Source organism: Vanellus vanellus (assembly GCF_965231255.1).
Source record: "Vanellus vanellus genome assembly, chromosome: 1".
In the NCBI taxonomy this organism is placed as follows: Eukaryota; Metazoa; Chordata; class Aves; order Charadriiformes; family Charadriidae; genus Vanellus; species Vanellus vanellus.
The window spans coordinates 220,986,511-221,010,294 of NC_138905.1; the positions used below are offsets into that span (position 1 = coordinate 220,986,511).

Genomic DNA, 23,784 nt, shown 5'->3' on the forward strand with positions numbered 1-23,784 from the left:
AAAACCCAATGATGTTTTTTCTCTTAGGAAAAAAAGAAGAAGAAGAACCACGTGTCTATGCTGGGTTTAGGGATAAGGATTTTAAAATAACTCAAACTGGCCACAAGCGTTGGCTGCAAATACGAACACTCTCATTGCTGCCGTCGAAACAACTTATTGCTCTACTTGGACACCCCGAGGTGGGACGTCACCAGCTGCGGTCAGCTTCATGTCCTCACGCCCTGGGGTAAGCCAACCCCCCAGAAACAACCCCAAAACCCACAGCCTCTGCATGCCCATTGTCTCCCAGTCTGGTCCACGTCAACTGTGGATCATCTTCCTTGCTCTCACCTTATCTCAGGTGCCTTCCATGAAGAAGGCGACATGTTTATTGCTATTGCTTCCTCTTCCCCCTGCTTCTCCATGCTCACCAAGCGGAGCAGCTGGACATCATCCCCCTCTCCAGCCTTTCTCTGTGGTTCCAGGATTTGTGCCTGGATGAACGTTTCAACTCAGTCTCCGAGCCCAGCTGTAACCCAAAGAACAGTCCACCACCTCAATCACCATGGAGGCACTGTGGTTTGGTCTCAGCCCTGCTGATGGTGTGGGTGCAAGGTGAAGCCACCTGACTTCCCCCCCTCGCCCTGCCTACAAGACTCTTCATCGACCAGCCACCCTCTTTCCCCACATCACCAGACCCTGGAGAAGTTCTTCAGACCAACCTTTGAACCTGGAGAAGCTCTTCAGACCAACCCCTGGACCTGGAGAAGTTCTTCAGACCAAACCCTTAGACTTGGAGAAGTTCTTCAGACCAACCCCTGGACCTGGAGAAGTTCTTCAGACCAAACCCTTGGACCTGGAGAAGCTCTTCAGACCAACTCCTAGAGCTGGAGAAGCTCTTCAGACCAAACCCTTGGACATCTCCTTGCTTCCTTCACCAGCTGCCTAGCACATCTCTGCCCGCAAACGGTTGCATGCAAGGAAGGAGCTGCCTTCTCCCTCGCACAGCCCCAGGACGTGGCTGATGGGGAGCATGTTGTTTTTCCCCGAGAGGTGCAAGACGCTACCAGGGCACGCGTCTCTCCGCTGCTCTCTTCCCATCACGCAAGATCCGTTTGCCCAGTTGGAAAAAGCAGACCAAAGACCCGATAGTGACCAGTCCTCCTACTTCCTAAGACAAGTGTGTTACGTCGCTAATTATATTTATAGTCTCTTACTCCTATGAAAGAAGGGATGAGTTCAGAATTTCACTGCAGATAATGCATTTATAATCTATCACGACAGCTATCTGGAAGACACCAATTTTCTTGTAATATGTTATGGAAGATTAAATAATTTATATTATTCAACTAAAAATACCCAAACCAAATCGGAATAAGCCTGCCTACCAGCGCTGTGCTTTTCACATAGTACCCTGAACATCAACCACTCTTACTAGCCAAAGAAAACCTAGGCTCTCGTCAACAACAACGACAACAGAAAAATAACGAAAAGAACCCAAACGAACAAGAAGTGGTGGTGGGGGGAGGAGGGGGGGGGGAGAATCTTTGCACCGCTCAGCTGGGCAATGCCGGAAAAGTGAATATTCTGAGCTTTCAAATGATAGGACCAAAGAGAGAACTTTACTATTGCTCAGTGTCAGTATGTGTGTTACACAATTGATGTGGGCTGGGGGAGGAGGGAGGGGGAGAGGAAAAAAAAAAAAAAGAAAAAAAAAAAAGAGGCAGAAGATTAGAAAAAGCAGCTTTTACAAAAACCACTAAAGAATGCATAAAGTGACCCTTGCACTTTTTTTGTTTTGTTTTGTTTTTCTTTTGTTCTTGCAAACAGACGAGGTGCTGCAGTACAGCGTCCGCAGCACCGATGTAAGACTTGTGTAGTTGCATACAATGTTTGACTCCGGATCTGGAAGAGAGCAAAGATATTACAAACGAGGGGTTAGAAGCAAACGGTGCGGGATCAGACGGGGCTGTTCTCCTCTCCTCTGCGCCGCGTGCAGCCCGTACGGTTGATGCGTACGGGATTTAACCGTCCCTCGCACCGCTCCATCGGGCAATTCCTTGGGCACGGAGCTGAGAAAGCAGCAGCTCGCCAGCGGTACCCGAAGCACGGGATTTAAAATATGCAGATGGGATGCTCTCTGCTAATTGCACAACAATTTGTCACGGGCAAGATTAGCCCGAAGTAATGTAGGCAGCAAGGAGAGATTTCAAGATAACCCCCCCTGGACTGGATGGGATCGAGGTTGCCTCCCCAAGCTGCGCCACGTGTTCCCATCGGCTGCGTTGCCCGTTAATTGGGCATGATTAAGAAGGACATGGACCTGCTGGAGCGTGTCCAGAGGAGACCATGAGGATGATCCGAGGGCTGGAACACCTCTCCTATGAGGAGAGGCTGAAAGAGTTGGGGCTGTTCAGCCTGGAGAAGAGAAGGCTCCAGGGAGATCTTATTGCGGCCTTCCAGTCCCTAAAGGGGCCTACGGGAGAGCTGGGGAGGGACTTTTTACTGGAGCATGTAGTGATAGGACGAGGGGGAATGGCTTTAAAGTGGAAGAGGGCAGGTTCAGATTGAACATTAGGAAGAAGTTTTTCACTCTGAGGGTGGTGCGGCACTGGGACAGGTTGCCCAGAGGGGTTGTTGAGGCCCCATCCCTGGAGGTGCTCAAGGCCAGGCTGGACGTGGCCTTGGGCAACCTGGGCTGGTGGGAGGTGTCCCTGACCATGGCAGGGGGGTTGGAACTCGATGATCTTCAAGGTCCCTTCCAACCTAAACCGTTCTATGATTCTATGATGGACCAAGGGCTCCAGCAACACGCGGAGGGCGTTTCACCAAGCAGCTGGGAATTCTGGGACCCTGAGTGGGACACGAACCTGCAGGCGGTTGTAGGCAGCTGCCTGCAGCCCCGGTGATAATGAACAGGACGATCTCCCAGCACGTTTTGGCAGGAAAAAAATAACGTATTCAAGTTATATGAAAGCTGGGGAGGGACTCTTAATCAGGGGATTGTCACAATAGGAGGAGGGGTAATGGTTTTAAACTGGAAGAGGGGAGATTTGGGTGAGATATTAGGGAGAAATTTTTCACTCTGAGGGTGGTGAGCCCCTGGCACAGGTTGCCCCAAGAAGCTGTGGCTGCCCCATCCCTGGAGGTGTTGAAGACCGGGTTGGATGGGGCTTGGAGCAACCTGGGCTGGGGGGAGGTGTCCCTGCCCAGGGCAGGGGGCTTGGGACTAGATGGTCTTCAAGGTCCCTTCCAACCTAAACCATTCTGTGACTTTATGTAACAGCGTGATGCATCCAAAACCTTATAGCATCAAAATTGCCACTCTCACAGTGTCCCGCTGCACTCAGAGTGACTTGATGCCACCAAGGTCACTCGCACGCACTAAGCAGCAAGATATAAGGTCAAGGCACGCCGTGCTTTGCTAACCCCCCCCGCAGCCCCAGGACAGCACGCCGGGCAGCTATCCCTGGCGGGGAGCAGCGCTAAATGGCTCTTGTGGAGTCAAAGCATCGCCTGGAGAAAGGGATTCAGCAGCTTTGCAGGAAGGAGAGGAGCGCTGGCAGTGCTCGGCGGGTAATTAGTCAACGAGGGCAGAGCAAGACTTGCGAAAGCAGCACTTACATGAATTGGCCAGTGGGTTTACCAGTGTGGAGGTACGTAGCTGTAGGTGGGGGTTCCTTGAGCCCTGTACGTTGGCACGGAAACTGGATGTGCTCCGATGGCGGTGTGTTGGGGGGTGGTCAACAAGGTTCCTGCAACGGCACGGGGAAATGTTTAGCAAGGAGGAGAGCTCCATCAGGGGAGCGGTACCCCGAGGGTACGGTGCTGCAGACCGCATCCGAGGGGCAGGCGCAGCATCTGCTGCCTTTCTTGTCTTCTTTGGTTCTCCCAAATATTATTCTGCCGGCGAGACCTGAATGGAAGGCGTTTGACTCATGGGGTACCATCAACGGAATAAACCCACCTGAAGCTCCAGCATATTTTCCATGTTACTTTTTGCCCTTAACTCACCTTTTTCCCATTTTCCTTGGCCCCAAAGACCAGCGGCAGAACTAGCCACTAACCTGCTGACATCTTCCACCTGCCGAAGGCACCGGGATAAATTGCAACAACAGATCGCTGCAGCGATCTGAAACATCTAAGGACCAAACTGGAAGGGATGAGGGTGGCAAAAGGAGATGAGAAAAAAAAAAATAGGTCTTCCAGGGAAAATCAAGATGAGGTTTGTCACTCCTCTCCCAAGGGCAGTGGAGCTCTTTTTGCTTCATTTAAACCCGCGGAGCCGAGAGCCTTGGGATGCAGCAGAAGGAGCGATCCTCTCCCAGCCACGAAGCAAAGGGGCTTTCCCACTGCAGCCTCTTTTCTTTTAGTCCGCAGCTGATAAGCGGAAGGGTTTTAGGCAAGAATTTGCATGGTGCCTTCAGCAGACGTGGAGAATACAGCCCCAAACTACTCTGTTCTGAGAGTAACCGGGTGCTTGAAGCAACTGTACTCTCAATTTCTGCGTATCTCCTTACAAATGCTACCAACTAAATTTCAAGACATCCCACGTGCATTAATTACATCTATTCGCTTCTCAGTATAAGCAACAGTAAATCTCTCGCAGAGAGGTTCTTGTCATACCCCGGCTGTAGTATCTCTGCTTCTAACAGGGATTGCATCCCATAACAGAGTCCTATTTCACAGCCAATGCAGCTGCAATAGGATGAATGATGCATTTCTTGGCATAATTCAATACACAATCCTAAAAATTGTTAATGAGAAAAATACAGGCTTTGGGGAAAAAAAATAAAACCAGCCCATATCCTTACTTTAATGTGCTATGGATTAATTGCAGTTTGAAGCAGTCCTTGCACGTAAAACTCAGAGGATTTGGGATACATAAACCAAAGCTAATGTTCGTTTTGTCAAATGTACGCAGCAAGACCGTAAGTATCCTGGAAAAGGAATTAATTGATTTTGGCCTCCAAAGGGGTGGTAAGCAGCCAGCAAAACTAGCAGGCGAAGCTGCAATTAGCTGCGTGCAGGGCACTTCTGCAGCCGCTGGTCCTACATCTGGGTCGGAGCAATCCCAAGCACAGATCCAGGCTGGGCGAGGAATGGCTGGAGAGCAGCCCTGAGGAGAAGGCCCTGGGGGTGCTGATTGACGAGAAGCTCAACATGAGCCGACAATGCGCGATCACAGCCCAGAAGGCCAACCGTATCCTGGGCTGCATCAGAAGTGTGGCCAGCAGGGCGAGGGGGGGGATTCTGCCCCTCTACTCCACTCTGGTGAGACCCCACCTGGAGTACTGCGTCCAGCTCTGGAGCCCCCAACATAGGAAAGACATGGACCTATTGGAGTGGGGCCAGAGGAGGGCGACAAAGATGCTGGGAGGGCTGGAGCCCCTCTGCTGGGAGGAAAGGCTGAAAGAGTTGGGGTTGTTCAGCCTGGAGAAGAGAAGGCTCTGGAGAGACCTTATTGCGGCCTTACAGTCCCTTAAGGGGTTCCAGGAGAGCTGGGGAGGGACTTTTTACAAGGGCATGTAGTGATAGGATGAGGGGGAATGGCTTTAAACTGGAAGAGAGCAGGTTTAGATTAACCATTGGGAAGAAATTGTTGACTGTGAGGGTGGTGAGGCCCTGGCCCAGGTTACCCAGAGAGGTTGTTGAGGCCCCATCCCTGGAGGTGTTCAAGGCCAGGTTGGACGGGGGTTTGAGCAACCCGGGCTGGTGGGAGATGTCCCTACCTGTGGCAGGGGGGTTGGAACTCGATGATATTTAAGGTCCCTTCCAACCTGAACCATTCTATGATTCTGTGATACACCCTGCAAGGCTGCAGGCAGGACGTGGGACGCACAGAGAGCTTTCATCCTGGACACATCTCCTCCTCAGGTTGTTTGGGCTACGTCCCCACCCGCGAGATGAAACTGTGGCTTGGAACACAGCAAGATTTCCCTTCTTACCTGCTGACATTGCCATGGTGGTCCCAGCGACCATCCCCATGGCCACACCGTTGGTCCTGGGCGCAGCGACCGGGGCCGGATAGATGGCCGATGGGATGCTGTTGGGCTGAACCACGGTGGTGTGATGGATAACGTGAGGCTGTGCCGCGTACACTGGCTGGGTATAATAAGCTCCCTGTTTGAGAAGGGGAAAAAAACATCATCGGTTTTGTCATTTCATTGAAAGCAAAAGCCAAAGCAGCGACTCAAAGGCCGGTATTTTATTTTGAGTTAACCACCAGCTCTGCGCGCAGTGGGTGTCAACGCGGTAACCCAGACCGGGCTGTCAGCGAGATGTTACAGCAGCTGCAGATCGTGCTATGGAGAGAGCAGTCATGCTCTTGGGGCTGGTCCTGCCGGCTGCGGCAGCACGGCCCCACCCCCACCCCCTGCACCAGATGGGACACAGGAGGTTCCCAAACCCAGCCTGTATCTCGAGCCCAGTGCGGCTCTGCTGTGACAGGCCTTCACTTCGAGACTTCAAGTCTTCAGCTCCTCCAGATGTGTTGCAGAAGCAATATGCCATCCAGAGGGACCTGGACAGGCTGGACAAGGTGGGCCCAAGCCAACCTCATGAAGTTCAGCAAGGACAAGTGCAAGGTCATACATCTGGGTCAGGGCAATCCCAAGCACAGATCCAGGCTGGGCGGGGAATGGCTGGAGAGCGGCCCTGAGGAGAAGGACCTGGAGGTGCTGATTGACGAGAAGCTCAACATGAGCCGACAATGCGCGATCGCAGCCCAGAAGGCCAACCGTACCCTGGGCTGCATCAGGAGAAGTGTGGCCAGCAGGTCAAAGGAGGTGATTCTGCCCCTCTACTCCACTCTCATGAGACCCCACCTGGAGTACTGCATCTACCGCCGGAGTCCCCAACATAGGAAAGACATGGACCTCATGGAGTGGGACCAGAGGAGGGCCACGAAGATAATCTGAGGGCTGGAGCCCCTCTGCTGGGAGGACAGGCTGAAAGAGTTGGGGCTGTTCAGCCTGGAGAAGAGAAGGCTCTGGAGAGACCTTATTGCGGCCTTACAGTCCCTAACGGGGGTCTACAGGAGAGCTGTGGAAGGACTTTTTACAAGGGCATGTAGTGATGGGATGAGGGGGAACGGCTTCAAACTGGAAGAAGGGAGGTTTAGATGAGATATGAAGAAGAAGTTCTTGACTGTGAGGGTGGTGAGCCCCTGGCACAGGTTACCCCGAGAAGCTGTGGCTGCCCCATCCCTGGAGGTGTCCAAGACCAGGTTGGATGGAGCTTGGAGCAACCTGGTCTGGTGGGAGATGTCCCTGCCCATGGCAGGGGGGTTGGAACTCGATGATCTTCAAGGTCCTTTCCAACCTAAACCATTCTATGATTCTATGATTAAGACAGGCATGCGTCACATGTAGCTGCTGGTACAAAGAGCTGACCATGGGACATCATTCAAGGGCTGGTCCTTCCCGTGAGCAAGCTCCCGTGCCTGGAGATGTGGACAAGCAAAGACGAAGCTGAACCTGTGGATATGTGGGACAGTACATGGGATGGATGAAGGCAACGGGACTGGGAGGGGGATCAGCGTCACAGGTCGGAGAGTCAGCTTGTCAGAGGCAAACCGTGGCTGCCTATGTTTGATGGGATGAAATGGGGCCTGGACCCAAAAACCTTGGCTGCTGGCATAGAAAAGGAACAAGAGATGGAAGAAAAGGAGAAGCCGTGGCTCTTGGCTGATCCCAAGGCGCTTGCCTGGGTCTGGGAAGCGTGTCATCTTCTTGAGTTTCCAACAGGAGACAGAGGGGCTCCAAAATTCAGGCTGAGGAGATCCATGGGGTTTTGAAACAAGGGCAGAAGGACGGGTGGGAACAAAAGAAAGGAGCCAACAGAAAAAAGGTCCACATCCAAAATAATGAAGGGCCTGAAACATGAGGAGCGGAAGGGAGAGAACTGCTGTGCTTGGGACAGGCAGGATCATCGCCGGTACCTGCAAACCGGGGATGGTCAGAAAGATTAGAGGGCTTAAAACAACGAAGGGAGATTTTACCATGTGTGTGTGTGAAAGCCGTTATGGATCCTCTGAAGGTACGGATTAAGGGGAGAAGGAGATGCAGGTGAACTATTAAATTACTTCTTTCTTTCAGGAGCTACAAAGGTTGACAGGACAAATTGCAGATGCTGAAAGGCGTTTCCTTGGGGAACGAGAAGAATGTGCTAAGATAAATCAGGTCCATGAAGAAAAGGTGACTGAGAATTCAGCTGTGGAGAAGGAACATCCCAGGTGGTGAACGCTGCAAGCACAACGTGCTCAAAGGATCAACCAAAGCATCTCCTTCTTGATGTCATTCCCTTCCAGGCTGTTGAAACTCTTATTTGCCGGTCCCTGGGAAGCAGAGCTGAGGAAACAGCATCTGCAAGCCCTGCTCCACCTCAGGCTTGCTGGTGGGCACTGCTAGCGGATGCCATCCTCCCGCTTCAGCTGGGATCAGAGAGGAACCAGTAGGCAGGGATGGGTTTGGTCCCCAGAGGTTTATGCAACACTGAGTTAACGGAAGGAGAGGTGACAGCAGACAAAATCAGCAAGAGGTGCTCTGGTGTCAGCAAAGCATAGAGAAACTACTCCATGAGGTTTTAGTTGCTGGAGAAGTTGGTTATTTGATGTTAAAGAGGAGGGGAAAAGCTAGGGAAGCCGTAGGGCCAGATTTGTCCTAGGAGCTCATGATCTTCAGTGGGAAGGGGCATCAAGGTGATTTTCAGAGGATATCTGCCCTAAATTGCATCCCTGTGGAGAACCTTGGCCCCAGCACATAGCTTGAGGCGGTGGCAATGCAGGAGCAGAGAAGATGGTACTGGAAACTGATCCAAGTGCTCAGGGAGGAGCTCCTCCATGAGGACATGGATCTGGGTCATGCCTGAAGTACTTTGTACTGGTGAAGGTGACACAGCAGCTTTCCCATGAGAGGTGGCAGGAGGGCGATGCAATTTGAGTGAGATGCCAACGGCCACCAGCAAGTGGACCTTGTGGTGAGCCAACGTTATTTGTGGCCCCGGGGAAGAGCAACATTGAGAGCTGGGGAGGGTGGAGAGAGGTGGGTGCAGAGACCATCCTGGAGCCAGCGAGCCCCAGCAGTCAGGCATGTGATTTTGGAGGAAGGGACCCGATTCCCAACCTGGCCAAGTCACAGGGATGCCACTGCGTTGACTCCGCTGCATATCAACAACTGTGAAAGACCACATCTCATCCAGGGGATCCAACAGAGAAGGCAGGAGAGAGACCCCAGCATCCCGGAGACCCACAAAGCCCCACCACAATCATCTCCATCCCACCAGGACATGGGTGCTCAGACCTGACGGCCAAGGACAAAGCCCTGCAGGAACCTCAGGCTGTATCTGCATGCCGTTGAGCGAGGTGGTGAGCTGCCGCGGCGGCCAGTGTGGTACCTACCTGGGTGTACAGGTTCTGCTGTGGATAGGCACTTCTGATGGGGTACATAGCGGTTTGGTACGGATTCGGAGATGGCGAGTAGGGAGGAGGTGCGTTGTTACTCTGGGTCGGTGGGACCTTGTAGGGAGTCCCCGCAGTGTACCCTGGCAAAGACAAGAGTAGTCCAAGTTAGGGTGAGGATTTACAGTTGCAGAGCCGGTCCACTTGGCACACGAGCAACCCAAGCTGCCGGTCATGATGCACCGGCTGCTCGCTGGGCATCACTCAACGTGGAGGAGACGTACCAATATGCACCAGCATCTACTGACATCCCATGAAGCCCACCAAGGCAAAACCTTTAAGTCCAGCACCCAGCCCCTGGCAACTTCAGTTTCCAACCTCTAGTGGGAGGCGTCCCTGCCTAGGGCAGGGGGGTTAGAACTAGATGATCTTCAAGGTCCATTCCAACATAAACCATTCTATGATTCTATGGTTCTACTTGATCACAGCAGCCGGGGCTGCATCCTCCACCCAGCCCAGCAGCAGCTCTTCCCACGCTGCCTACATAGGGCCAAAGAGCTGAAGAGTATTCCCAGTGGTGAAGACATGACTTGATGGGACTCAACCAGCACTTAAATCAGTATCCCACACCTACTTACCCATCTCTATACATCTACTTGTAGAGAATAATGTTTTCCCTTCTCTCCTCCCCAGATTTTTGTCCTTTCACCTTTTTCGCTCGGGGTGTGATGAGCAAAACCAGAACTTCATTGCTGGGGGATCTAATTTCGTGGCACGGTATTGCTGTCCCCTGCCTATGTCCCCAAGCAATGACCAGGAAAGCAGCAACACCCATGGTCCAAACCTTCATATGAAGAGGTGAAAAAGATGGATGTTTTTAAGTATTTCATCAAGGTGGATAGTGCTGAGTGGTTTCACCTCCTGCAAAGGAGGGCTGTGACCACCGGCTCACCTTGCAGGCAGGAGAGGCAGCTCCACACGATGCTCAAGCACCTTTATGCCTGTCCCGCTCCCCACACGCTATTCACGTTAACAACAAGAGCAAAAAATCTGCTTTATTGCCATTAAGAAAAGCCATATGCTCTGCTCGGTAAACACACACGGAAGGCTACGAGCAAGGCGGGAGGAGCAGGGGGGGCTCAGGAGGGCAGCGGTTGGGCAGCCAAGGGAAATGTCCCTCGCAATATCTGTAGTTTTGTGATCCTGGTACAGCAGATGGCAGCAGTTTTTGTCTTCTGTTAGGATGCAAGGAAAAGAAAATGGACTTCAGCACCCCCAGTCTTCCCTGTCATTCCCCAGTATCCCAGCAAGCTGGTTAGCTGGAGCATCCAAGTCCCAGATGTTAACACTTTATTGAAGGTCTAAAGAAACCTTGTGTTGCGGCATTTAGGAGATGCTGAGTATATGGGGAACAAAGTAAAATGAAGGACACTTTCCAAAACATGGAAATTTGTCCCCAAAACATAAACATAACTTCTACCTAACAAAAAATAACCTAAAGGGTAATGTGATTCCAGCTGACGTGGTATGGCTGTGGGTGTCGCTTTGGTTTTTTGCTGCTATTTGCATTAAGCACTGAGCTGTCTGGTGCTTATAAAATTGTATTTTCCTTCCAGGAAGACCCGGTGGGACCAGCTCATGATCCTCTAATGCAAGTCTCATCATATTTGTCTTTTTTTAAAGGCTTTCCCTGGAGCGAGGACATCCTGTAAGGATCTCCGCTCTTCTGCTTCCTTTCAAGGTACCTTTCCTACCTCTTGGCTTGTGATGAATATGAGGTCGACCCTCAAACCCTCCACCAATTTCACTCTCCAAAATGAAGGAGCATCTCTAAGCAGGTCCATGACAACAGCGCGTAATCCAATTCTTGTTACCCAGCAGCGAAGTACCATAAGACCTCATGGCAAGTACAGCATCTAAAGGAGGTGTGACCTGCCCCAAGGATGGGATGTCCCTGCACCAAGGATACGCAGCACCTGAATTCTCAACCTCTAGAGGCATTTCCAAGGACAGCTCCATGAAGTTGCCCCTGAAACGTTATTACTTAAGTGCTGAATTGGGGAAAAAATCCTCAAGAATACTTAAAGTTGTGCTGTAAGGGTTGGGGTGTTTTAGGGTAGACTAGAAGTTGAGCTGCCATGGGATGCCCCGGACAGCATCAAGTATGCCATGAAGGCATCAAGGTGTTGATGCCAGCTCGATGAATGGTTAAAATAAATGGAAACAGTAAAAAATCTGCATACACAAGCAAGGAAAAGCACGTGGGCTGGGACCACTGGTGAGATATGGCAGCCAGCTCTTGCAGGAGGGCTGGGAGAAATGATCTTTAGAAGACCGTGTAGGATGGCAAGGAGAAGTCAAGGCTCAGCGCAGCGATAAGATGTCTGAACACTCAAATATAATGAATTAATTTACTCAACCAGTGTTCAGGGCAGCAATTAACGAAGGCTAAGATTTCAAGTCTGCTAATATCCCATATTATCCGCCCAGCACTGAAACAGCGTGAAGATAACAAGGAGCTTTCTAGGAACTCCCAAACAGCATCTCACCGCCTCCTGATTACTGCAGATTGGAAAAAATGTGTTAATTAAACAGCGGAATAGCTGTGACCCTTTTTTCTGACTCACATTAGCAGGAGAGCAATTATCTTTAAATGAGAGATGGAAGCAGCGAGAGGAAAGGCAGGTTCGAAACGGCCATATTCACTGTAGCAGCAGAAGTAGAGACTCCTCCATCATGAAGTTCTCCAGGAACCCAACAACGTCACCTACAAACCAACCAACCTCCTGTTTTTCAATCTCATGGATTTGTTTTCTATTCTGAACTCGTTTTTTCAAGCAAAGGCCTTTGAGGCTGCCAGTTCGCAGCACCACGTTTCATTTCTGGAGATGTGGACCAGCTCAAGGCTGTGTGGTTTCACCTCCTTGAATGCTAACACTTGCTGCAGTTTCCCGCTTGCTGAATCATGGGCGATTTAGCTATGATATTAAAAAAGGTATTAAACATAATAGTCCAGGCAGATGTAATCTTCCATGTTTATAAATTGGGAAAATATAGAACAATTTGCAGGTAAAACCGACGCGTAATCAAGTTTTAACAACACAAGATGATGGAGGCTCCTCTCAGAAAAGCATGTCTGACATAATTTTAAAGCCTAATTATGACTATCTAACACCTTATTAGGATTAGGAGGTTGGCATGGCCTGTGCTTCTGCTGCTTTGCGGTTCAGCAGCAGGCTGGGCTCTTAAAAGCAATAGTGAGCCTTTAAGCTCCAGCTTCTATTAAAATTGCTGATGAAATCCCTCGTGCCACTTTAGAAATCTCAACCTTATTGATCCCACAACACAGAAGTGCCCTGAATTGCACAGATAAATATTTCTATAATAGCACAAAAGATGGTGGAGGGGGGAAAAAAGCTCTGTGATGAATTTTTGTGTCACCATCTCCTCTTGTTTCCACATGAAGGGTTCGCTACAAGCATGATTCCATAAATGGATAAGGAATTGGCTGGATGGCCAAGTTCAGGGTTTCAGTCAACAGCTCAAGGTCCAAGTGGCAACCAGAAATGCGTGGTGTCCCTCAAACTTTGGTACTTTCTATCTTCATTAATGATATAGACATTGGGATAGAGTCCACTGTCAGCAGGTTTGGAGATGACACCAAGCTGAGTGGTGCAGTTGATACACCAGTGGGAAGGGATGCCATCCAGAGGGACCTGGACAAGCTCAAGAAGTGGGCCCAGGTGAACCTCATTAAGTTCAACAAGGCCAAATGCAGGGTCCTGCACCTGGGTCGGGGCAACCCCCGGTATCCATACAGGCTGGGGATGAAGGGATGGAGAGCAGCCATGAGGAGAAGGGCTTGGGTGTGTAGGTGGGTGAGAAGCTCAACACGAGCCGGCAATGTGCACTGGCAGCCCAGCGAGCCCCCGACATCCCATGCTGCATCCCCAGCAGCGTGGCCAGCAGGGCAAGGGGGATTGTGCCCCTCTGCTGTGCTCTGCTCTGGGGAGACCCCCCCCAGTGCTGCCTCCAGCTCGGGGGCCTCAGCACAGGAGAGACACGGAGCTGGTGGAGCGGGGCCAGAGGAGGCCCCAGAGATGCTGTGAGGGCTGGAGCCCCTCTGCTGGGAGGACAGTGAAAGAAGGTAGGTTTAGATTGGACATTAGGAGGAAATGGTTTATGATGAGGGTGGTGAGACACCAGCACAGATTGCCCAGAGAAGTTGTGGATCACAAGGCAAGTAAGATGATGAAGGGATTGGAGCATCTCCCTTATGAGGAAAGGCTGAGAGAGCTGGGACTCTTTAGCCTGGAGAAGAGAAGGCTGAGGGGAGACCTTATTATGGCGTACAAGTATCTAAAGGGTGGGTTGAAGGAGGATGGAGCCAGGCTCTTTTCAATGGTTCCCAGTGACAGGACGAGGGGCAATGGGCACAAGTTAGAACACAGGAAGTTCCGTTCAAATACACGGAAACACTTCTTTACGGTGAGGGTGACACTGGCACAGGCTGCCCAGGGAGGTGGTGGAGTCCCCTTCCCTGGAGATTTTCAAGACCCGCCTGGATGCAGTCCTGAGTAATGTGCTCTGGGCAATCCTGCTTTAGCAGGGGAGTTGGACTAGATGATCTCTAGAGGTCCCTTCCAACTCTGAAGATTCCGTGATTCCGTGATTTGTATCATTGGTCACATTCAAGGGTAGTTTGCACAGGGCTCTGAGAAATGTGTTCTAGTGGAAGATGACCCTGCTCATGGGCAGGATGGTTGGACTAGATGATCTTTGAAGGCTTCTTCCCACCCAAACCGTTCTGTGATTCCATGACTCTGTGATTCTATAAAAATGGACTTGCATTTTTCCAGCAAATTCAAGCTGTGTCTAAGGAGGCTGCACCCAGCGCACTCCCACCCTTGGGAGCAGAAGGCAGATTCCCCAAGGAGGACGCAGGGCAGAGCTTGGGGCTCCCACCGTGGCAGATTATGGGCAGGAGTGAGCAGCTCCAGGAGGTCCTACATGGTTGCACAGCCCAGTTGAGTCTGACTAGTTCCAGGTGTCTGGTCCTGCTTCTACCATCGCCCTCCAGCTTGGCTCAGCCTCCTCCAGCCTTTTTTTTTTTTTTCTGGTTTTATTGTCCATCCGCCTTCCCTGCACCCAGGGGGCTGGAGGCACCGCTTTGGAGCAGTGAGAGTGGGGACATCACCAGGGATGATGCCATGGTGTGGACACCAGCACAGGCAGCTGCCTGGCCGGCTTGCACTGCCTCTGCTGAAGTCCTCTCTGGCACATTGTCACTGCCACCACCAGTGGTGGCAGCCAGACAAAAGCAAACAAGAGGCTCTGGGGCAGAAATGAGCATAAAAACTGTAACCTTGCTCACTACCGTGCGCAAAGCTTTGTGTCTGTGACCCATCCTTCATCTCAACTGGAGCATCTAAGCAACAAAACAACGTACCTCAGGCAAAACCAAGCTTTGAAACCCCATCATTAAAGGACAAAAAGGCAAAAGACAAAGGCATGTCCCCACGCTGTAGGTAAGGCCAGGATGAAGGCACCTGGGCAGCCCCTTACCCATCCTCTAAGCTCATGCATGTCTTGCCATGGTCTTTTACTGCAGGTTCACAGCCCGTTGGAGCCCTCAGCACCTTTTCTGTCTTACTGGTGCAGATGTGGGTGACACTGAGCAGCTATTGCATATTTATTTGTATTTTATCCCAGTTCAACTTGCAGCTCCAGTCCATACTGGTGAGCACGTTTCACCCTGGGAACAGGAGGACTCAGCTCCCAGCCTTCTCCTTAGCTCTCCTCCATCCAGATCTGACACCTTGCTGATGCTCTTGAGTAAGCTCTCACCCGTCTCCTGCCACTGGATGCCTGGGGAAGGCTCTTCTCCCAAGAACAAAACCTGGGCTAGGTGAGATCAAGCTGAAGGACAGAACCAATTTGGGATGCCCAACCTGAAATGCTTCTGATTTTTCAGAGCCTGCGGTTGAGATGGCATCTCCTGGCAGAGCTCTGGTGAAGCCAACCGCAGCTATAAGCCTGAAGCATCTCTGCAAATTAAACCTCAAGGTTTTATCCTTCCAGTACCTAAAGGGGCTCCAGGAAAGCTGGGGAGGGACTTTTTACAAGGGCATGTAGTGATAGGACGAGGGGGAATGGCTTCAAACTGGAAGAGGGGAGATTTGGGTGAGATATTAGGAAGAAATTCTCTCCTGTGAAGGTGGTGAGCCCCTGGCGCAGGTTGCCCCGAGAAGCTGTGGCTGCCCCATCCCTTGAGGTGTTCAAGGCCAGGTTGGATGGGGCTTGGAGCAACCTGGTGTGGTGGGAGGTGTCCCTGCCCATGGCAGGGGGGTTGGGACTGGATGATCTTCAAGGTCCCTTCCAACCTAAACCATTCTGTGATTCTATGATTCTATGATCTACTAAATTTAATTTCCAAATTAAATGTGCCCAAGCCATTTCTCTGGAACAGAGGCCAACCTGCACGGGTCTGGCCGGTGACTGCGTTATTAAATCTCGTTTATCACCCACACTGGGTGGCCACAGCCAAATTTTGCCCCCAAACCTTTTCTTACCCCTCTACCTGCTCTTGCCCTCTCTGATTTCGAGGGAGGAATCTCACCTGCAGCAGCCCAGAGGTGCAATGGGGAGGAGAAATCACATCCCGGCACAGGTTGAACTCCAAGGGAGTTTCGCCAGATAATATCTAGGTTTCTACTAATTACAAGCTGAGATTTTTTCAAACAGTTACAACTCGGTCTAATCTGGTCTGGCGTGAAATTAGGTGCGATGCAAAGCCCATGCACTGTGTCAGGCGTACAGCCCCTACCTCAAATGGTCGGGACAAGCAACATCCCTTTTCAAAGAGAAAGTCTCCCAAAGGCTTTTAAAAGGTTCCTATTTAATAATTCTTTTCATCAAAAAAAAAAAAAAAAAAAAGAAAAAGAAACAATATTTCTTCCTCTCATCTCATTCTATAAATGATTTGATTTAGCACAAAAAGGGAACCTGGAGCAGAGAACCAGTGAGGAACGTTTCAACCTACATGTGTGCGTGGGCGCAGCGGTCCCAACCTTGCAAACAACACAGCCCACGGAGAGTCACTTCAAGATACCTTATCTTTTTTTTTTTTTTCTCCAAGTACAACTGGGAGTTTCTCCAGGTCCCAGGGATGTTTGGAAGGTTAATTTTGCATTTCAAACCTAGGAGTGGTCCCACCTCACGCTTGCAGCGTGCCCCATGCCAACCATGGCCCGGCTTTGGCAAACAACAAGAGGGCAAGAGCAGGCAAGAGCAACTGGGCAGCGGCCAAAGGACACCCCACATACCAGGGGAAGCACCGGGGGCCTTATCAGGGAGCTTATCACCCCTCCTGGAGGCACTATCAGGCCTCTTAGGGGATGAGATGACAAGGCTCCGCCTGGAAAAGCCTGTTCGACTGGGATGGGTAAGCAGCACCTCCTCCCCCTGCTCCTGCTCAGCCAGTTTGAGTTAAAAGGTGGGAATTTCACCCATGTTCCTTGAAAATCATGCTTTATTTTGGAATTCCCTCTTTCACTCTGAAGGCAATAGGAAATAATCTCCCTTGGGTTTTTCTAGGCATACCGTTCTGCTCAACCACAGAGCATCACCACTGCAGACACACACCCGCAAACAGCCTCAGGTTGGTCCTGAGGTCCAACCGCTCAGCTAAAAGAGAGGCCTTCACCCTTCTCCACTCGACTCTTCCTCCTCTGAAGGAGCACTAGGAGGGTCGGTGCTCTCCTTTTCACGCCCCTTCTTGGCTTTAGCACGTGAGAACAGAAAGGAGCAAGGATGCTACATGGGTTTTGGAAGAAAAAAAACCAAGAGCTCAGCAAAATTTCATCCCAGACGGGAACTGCAGCGGCAGCGCAATGTTCCCACTGGGCAGCTCTGGCAGCAGAAGGTGATGGATCTGCTTCGTGGTGCCAACCAGCACCCCCAGGACCTGCAGCACCCTCACCTGCGCCAGGGCTCCGCACCCAAGGAAGGACACACGGGGCCACATACACCTGCACGGACACGAATGATCCCATCTGTTGCACACAGGCTGATCCCCACTAACCCCGTCCCCAATTAACCCGCAGGAGGGGGAGGCAAATGGGCACAAAACAACCAAGTAAAACCCCAGAAGAAAAGGTTTATTTACTGAATGCTGCAGAAGAAGCCTGATAAGTTCTGTTCTCGGTCCCAGTGTCCACCGGGAGGTGGAAGGTGCCCTCCGTGGCACAGGAGGAGGAGGTCTGTGGCCAGGCTTGCTTCATCAGAAGTGTAGCTTGAGTGGAGACAGAGAAGAGGTGTCACACAGAGCAATGACGATACAACTTCCCACATTTATGTCCCATTTGAATGACTTTGCTGCTCTCTTCCTTTCCCTCCCCCTTTTAAGGACAGCTGTCCATAGGAATTTCACACCGTGGTTCCTCTTGCCCCACCTGCTCCCCACAGAGGGATGGTTTGCACAGTGCATGGCAGCAAACCAGTTACCTACCCCAAACGACTGGTTTTCCGAGCTAAGTGACCTGCATGAAGATCTACACTTGGGGGACGTGGCCAGCAGAGTCACCATCCCTCCCCAGATACCACTGGTCACCTCTGTGTGGAGGGACCAGTAATGGTTGTCCTTGGCCTCGTGTTTCCCAGCTGGGAAACAGGCTGACCCTGGTGTGCAAGGCGTTTTATTCACAGTAAAACCCTTTGAGATGCTACCACCAGTGGACAAGGTACCAGTTGCTGTAACCATCCCATCACAGCATTGAGTGGTCCTTAGAAACTCTGGAAAGGACAGTCAGCAGAAGCAGTGGCTTTGGGCAGGTCGCCCTGTATCCCAGTTTGAGGAAAAGTATGTATGAAGCCAAGTAAAATAATCCAGAAGAATCCCAAGAACCAAACCTTGTGGGATTTGAGAAGGGACCAACAGAATTCAGTCATTTTGTGGGTCTTAAATTTTCTGAAAGAGGAAGAGGTCTTATACTAACTGCCATAACGCACCTCTATGACGAAGCAGCACTGGCTGCATCTTTATCCTATAGCCAAACACATTGCCAGTGCTGATCTAAGAAGGACTACCATTACACCAAAGTCTTTCTGGAGCACATCTACGGCGAAGGCAGATCACCAACGCAAGCCTACAACCAGGCTCCTTCCCAAAAGCTGGTGCCTCCGGGAAAGGCTTAACCGGTCTTTTTTTGGTTTTCTTTCCCCCCCTCCAGCTGCAACTATGGACCTGTCCAAATTTTTTGTTCCAGCCCAATCTCAAATACCCCCACCATCCTTGCTTTAAGTCCCACCACCTCCCAACGGAGCGCATACAACATTTGAAAGCCTCAGCCAGTTATTACAGCTCGCTGCTCGCCAGCTTAACGAGCTGCTCCAGCTGTCGTTAGAAAAGAAATAAGCTCCGGGTTTGCCATGTACCGCGGTACGTATTTCGCACACCCAGCTACTGAGGAAAGAAAACCACGCGAGGGTTGATCGATCCTCAGCAAGCCGCTCAGTGATTCGACCTCGCTGTGAAGTCATGGGAGTATAAAGGAGGTAAAATGATGCAGTCGCTGGAATCAAAGAAAATTGCCGATTTATGTCTCCTTTAAAGATATTTTCGGTAAATGCAGAAGGTAGACTGTTGGCGCGGTCTCTCTACACCAAATTACTGAATTCCCCAAGATCTCGAGAAGGTTGGAGGTCAGGGCATGTCCCCTTTGTCCCACATGGGTGGCAGTAGGGACAGGTAGGATTTCCCCAGAGATGCGATAAAGGGACTCTGGGTCAGATCTGCAAACTCCAGAGACTTCTGGAGAAAAAACATAAGGACCTTTGGGGAAGAGAGGAACAACGGAGGTGTGATTTTGTAGGCAGGGAACTCCTACCGATAGCAGAACCAGCCAGAAGTTCAGACAATGCCATCTGGGGCAGAAAGAGGAGCTCTTTGAGAGGGACACCATGACCTGCAGGAGGAGGTGGTGTGTTCCTTATCCCCGCCATGGCCCCAAGGGAGTCACACATGAAGACGTTTTAAGGTTGCATTTCATAACTTCTTCTCCCAAGCAAGTTCTTACCCCCTGGGGGGCTCAGCACTAAGCCCCACAGAAGGGACTTCATGACTTGGTCAGGGCTCATAAATCTTTCTGCAGCCCAAAGGCAAGAGTAATGATGTTTCGAACCCCTCCGACACCTCCACGTCTACTCAGGCTCCTAATTAACCACCTCTGAAGATGCAACTGTAAATCTGGTGTGCCACAGGGCTGGAAGTTGGGGGATGAGTGATTGAGGAGGCCAAGGAGGAATTGATGCTGGTGCCACAGCCTATGCCGGCCACCCCACAGGTCCTAATGGTTGGACACTACTGCCCATAGAGAGCAGAGAAGCACTGCTGCAGGTCTGCTGGTCCACCAAAACCTCATGAGACCACTCTCCTAGCGCGGGACAGAAACACAGGAGCATGGAGGACACCCAGCAGTGACGCTTTACGGGATGGCATGGAAACCCTCAGCTGTGCCGAGATGTTTATGGGTGCAAGATCCGGCTGGACGGTGCTCCACTGTTGGAGATGTGGAAATGTTCTCCTCCCTCCCCTTTTTCAAGAGAAAACCAGGAGGTTTGTGGGGAGCGAGAGATTCAGAGCACCATTTCTCCTCCACTCAAGCACTGATCCCGTTCTGCTCCGAGCCTGTGCCCCCTCCCAAAGGTTTGAGAGTTATTAAGGATTCCCAAACTGCCTTGCTTTATTTTCCACGGTACGCTGCACTCCGGAACATCACACTGGAAAGCTAAATCCCACCGCTGAGATAGAAACACTCTTTCACTTATGCTTTTTTTTCAAAATCAGATTCATTTTTGCCTCTGGATTTCACAAAGGTTTTACTCTCCAAGACTGATGAGGTAATTTATTTAGATGTTACATGAATTCTTCCTCTGCGGTTTCTCCTCTCCACATTAGACCTACCAAAAAATCAAGGTAATTTGGGTCTGAGACAGCTGGCAGCTTGCAACTTATAGCTATGCATGTTCTTTACATTAAATCATGGATCCTCAGAGAATCCATCACTTAAAACTACACAAAAGGTGAACCAAGGAGGCTTCCAGGAACATTTACATCTCCTGGTCCTTTGCAAGAGCTACAATTCACAGATCCAGCCATGACTAGTATCAGTTAAGGTTTATCTCCTACCAGTGTCTTCTGGATTTGGTTTAGCCTCTCGCCTACGCTGTTCACTGAATAATAAAGAGCTTTTATGGATCCCTGGCAAATCTAGTGGTGGGAACTGGGCAAGAAATGTGAACTGAGCATGGGTCTCTGCAGCGGTGGGTCTGTCTCCCTGCGGGGGCCTCCAGCCAATGCGGGTACTGTTCAGGGCATATTTTAAGTGGAAAAATATGTACCAGATGCGCCTGAAGAAAATGCCGTGAATTAACCGAAGTACAGAATCGCAATGGAAGGACGAAGCAGATGATACAGTATCTACGGTATATGTATTTCTTGCTTCCCTCTGCCAACCTTCTTTGTGATGGATACGGCCTTGAGCCTCGGACAAAGTATGCCATCAGCTTAATTCCCCGGGCAGACCCATTACTGCGTGCCCGAGTGCCTCAAAACGGTGGGAGCATTTGTTCTTAGAAAGCCTTGCGAGGCTCTACGGGATATTCACCCCGCCAGATGCCAAGACACCCCCCTTAGGGGACCCACTGTTGTCCCTAAATAGTCAGTGGGCGCCTACAGAGGATGGTTCGGAGGGAAAGACGATGCCTACGCTTTCCCTCCGCAGAGCAACGTTCCCTCCGGGGAGGACCCAGAGGCAGGAACGGGGCATCGGAGCCTCCGTCCCGTCCCACAGCATCCCCGCCGAGACCCCGCGTTTCCGAGGCTGATTTTAGACATATCCGTTTGTGCTCTGTAAAGGCACCGAAGTAATGGACGCAAAGCATTATTCCGCCCTGCATTATTAATAAACGCAGTTAAAGCAGAAGCCAGCCTCCACGCGAAAAGTGTGCGCCCTACTTTCAGGAAAATAAAAAGGCATGTTTTAATGAAGGAAGTTAAAACAACGCAACCATCTCAGGAAGACAGAACGCCCGGGAGGGAACACGCAGCAGGCTTAATGAAGACATACATTACTTTTTTTTTTTTTTTTTTTTTTTTAAATTGGCGTGCCTCGTGTCTCTGCAGCAGAGTGATTTTAGGCGCTCATTTCTACATGCTTGAAAGGATTTTTTTTATTATTATTATTATTTTTATTTTTTAATAACGCTGTCCTAAATAACCAGGCTTATTGCAAGCAGCAGAATTCGCAATGCCGGTGTTCTGCGGTGATCCTGTAGCCTGCCTTGTGTCTCTCCCTCTGACAAATATGGAAAAACGCAACAGGCGAATCACGCAGAGCAGAAACTTGTGTTGTTTCAATGAATTGGGATGGAAAGCAATTCACTTCCTTGCTCGCCACGGGGCTCCTGTGGCTGAGCTTTGCCAGCGATGCCGTGGCTGGCTGTTACCTACGCCCTGGGAAGGACTGGTTTGAAATAAACGGGTGAAGAATTTATCATCTTTTTGGTGCTCAACCATTAGCAAATATTCACCGGACACCTGACGCTGAGAGGGGGAGGAATCAAGACTGGTTCCAGTTACCATTTTCCTTTCCTCACTGCTGCTGGACCTGCGTGGACTGAGGGGACTTGACTTATCCAAGCTCCTCCTCATGTCTCCTTACGCTTCTATGATTGAGGCAATTACAGAGTTTGGGGCAATAAATCATTTAATATTCCGTTTGGATCTCGGGGTCTTGGGAACCATGAGGTCAACAGAAGAACATGAGCTTCGCTGACTTCCAGCGTGGCGTCACGGACTGTAGGGTGAGTGTTTGGAGGACGTCAAGCACGAAAGCAGATGGCACATAAGTAGCAGGTATTTGAAGATGACCCTCTGAAAATTAACCACCACCGATGCACTCGATTTCACTTGGGGTGAACCACACAAAGGGCAGGAGCAGAGGGCATTGTTCATCTTCCCTCAGTGGCTGATCTCTTGCTATAGGTTTGCTTGGAAGCCACGCAAAACTCATGAGGTTTGGGGCAAGAGACACCTAACCAGAGAGAGCTCGTCTGAGGAACACCTTTAGAGAAGACCAGAGAAGGTGATGAAGCTTCTACAGAACAGGTTCTTTCAAGACTGACACCTCGCTTTCAATTACAGCCCATAAATTCAGACGTCACAAGCAAAGGACGCTCTTCTCTTCCCAACTTTTTCAACCTCTATTCCAAGAGGTATTAAGGGACACATTTGCCTGGTTAACCTACATATGGAGAATCAGATATTCAAGCAGATGAAACTTTGGTTTGAGATTGCTTTTTTAGGGATCCTGAAGGATTTCCGCCAGCAGGTACCACCCCCGCTCCCAGCCCAAGAGGTTTGAAACACAAGAATCTTGTCGGTGGATGGGGATGCGTTTGAGAGCAGTAATTCTGCTGGGAACACACAGCATCTCTTTCTGCAGCCAGGCAGCTAAAGGCTCAACATCTAAAATACCTTAAAAATACATTGAGAATTAGTTTGCTGTAGTAGAATCAAGAGATTTTAAAAATAAAGCCGATTCCCCTCTGATTCCAAGCGTGTTTGATGGACGGCAAGAACCCCAGCAGCACGGTCTTCTCCGTGGCGGGGTTATTTCCAGCCTCCTGTATGACAGCAGCTGATTCAATTTGAGTAAATGCTCTCTGTACCGATACAGACGACTGGTTTTAAATCAGCCGCTGAACCACAGTATAACTTTAACTCAATTCCATTTAACGCAGTTGAGGACGCCGCCTGCTCCGTCGCATGTACCCACTGCCGGAATGTTTTATGGAGCTCCTTTTGCATTCGCTGCCTCTTGATAATTTTTAGTTTTTCTCCTTTCAGCCTGTTTTCCATAGAGAAGTGACCACTGCCAGCGGGTGCAATGCTGGGAGGTCCTGAGCGGCGGAGCCGGCGCCTGCTTTCCGGAGTTGTTAATGTGGCATTTTGCCTGCGGCAGAATCGGGATCTTAAAAAACATAATTCGATAAGAACTGGCAGGGAGCTTGAAAAAGCCACTAATTTTAAGAAAGGTCCGAGCCAGGACTGTCTCTGTAGCCTTTGCTCTACCTCTAAAGCTGATGCCGGGAGATGCTCTCCTCACTCACAGCATCACACGGGATTTTTTTTCTCCACGCGCCGACACCTGCCCGGCCGCTGCTCTGAGCACAGCAGAGTCCACGAAAGCATCTTTCCTCCCGGCTGCGCACCAACAAGCTGAGGGCTCTGAACCATTCCTCCGACGAGATAAATCTCCAAATAGTCGGGGTTGGGGGGGGGGGAACCCCACCGTGCTATTAAGCGGCATTGATTTCAAGAGCCGCGTGATTGTTTACGGGGA

At 50.6% G+C, this 23,784-nt stretch overlaps 1 protein-coding gene across 3 annotated transcripts in view; it reads right to left on the reverse strand.

Moving 5' to 3' along the window:
- Positions 1-1,437: 1,437 nt before the first annotated feature.
- The window catches only part of FAM168A (family with sequence similarity 168 member A), a 235,271-nt gene continuing 212,924 nt past the window's right edge, over positions 1,438-23,784 (reverse strand). For 2 of the 3 annotated variants that reach the window (XM_082498131.1, XM_082498129.1), the window contains 5 exons: positions 17,547-17,672; positions 9,380-9,522; positions 5,928-6,102; positions 3,604-3,734; positions 1,438-1,884 (listed from right to left, as the gene is read on the reverse strand). In XM_082498131.1, the coding sequence (XP_082354257.1) occupies positions 3,622-3,734; positions 5,928-6,102; positions 9,380-9,522; positions 17,547-17,672 (557 nt within the window). In that variant the 3' untranslated portion in view covers positions 1,438-1,884; positions 3,604-3,621. The remainder of the gene's footprint in view (positions 1,885-3,603; positions 3,735-5,927; positions 6,103-9,379; positions 9,523-17,546; positions 17,673-23,784) is intronic. The other variant, XM_082498130.1, reaches the window with a different exon arrangement.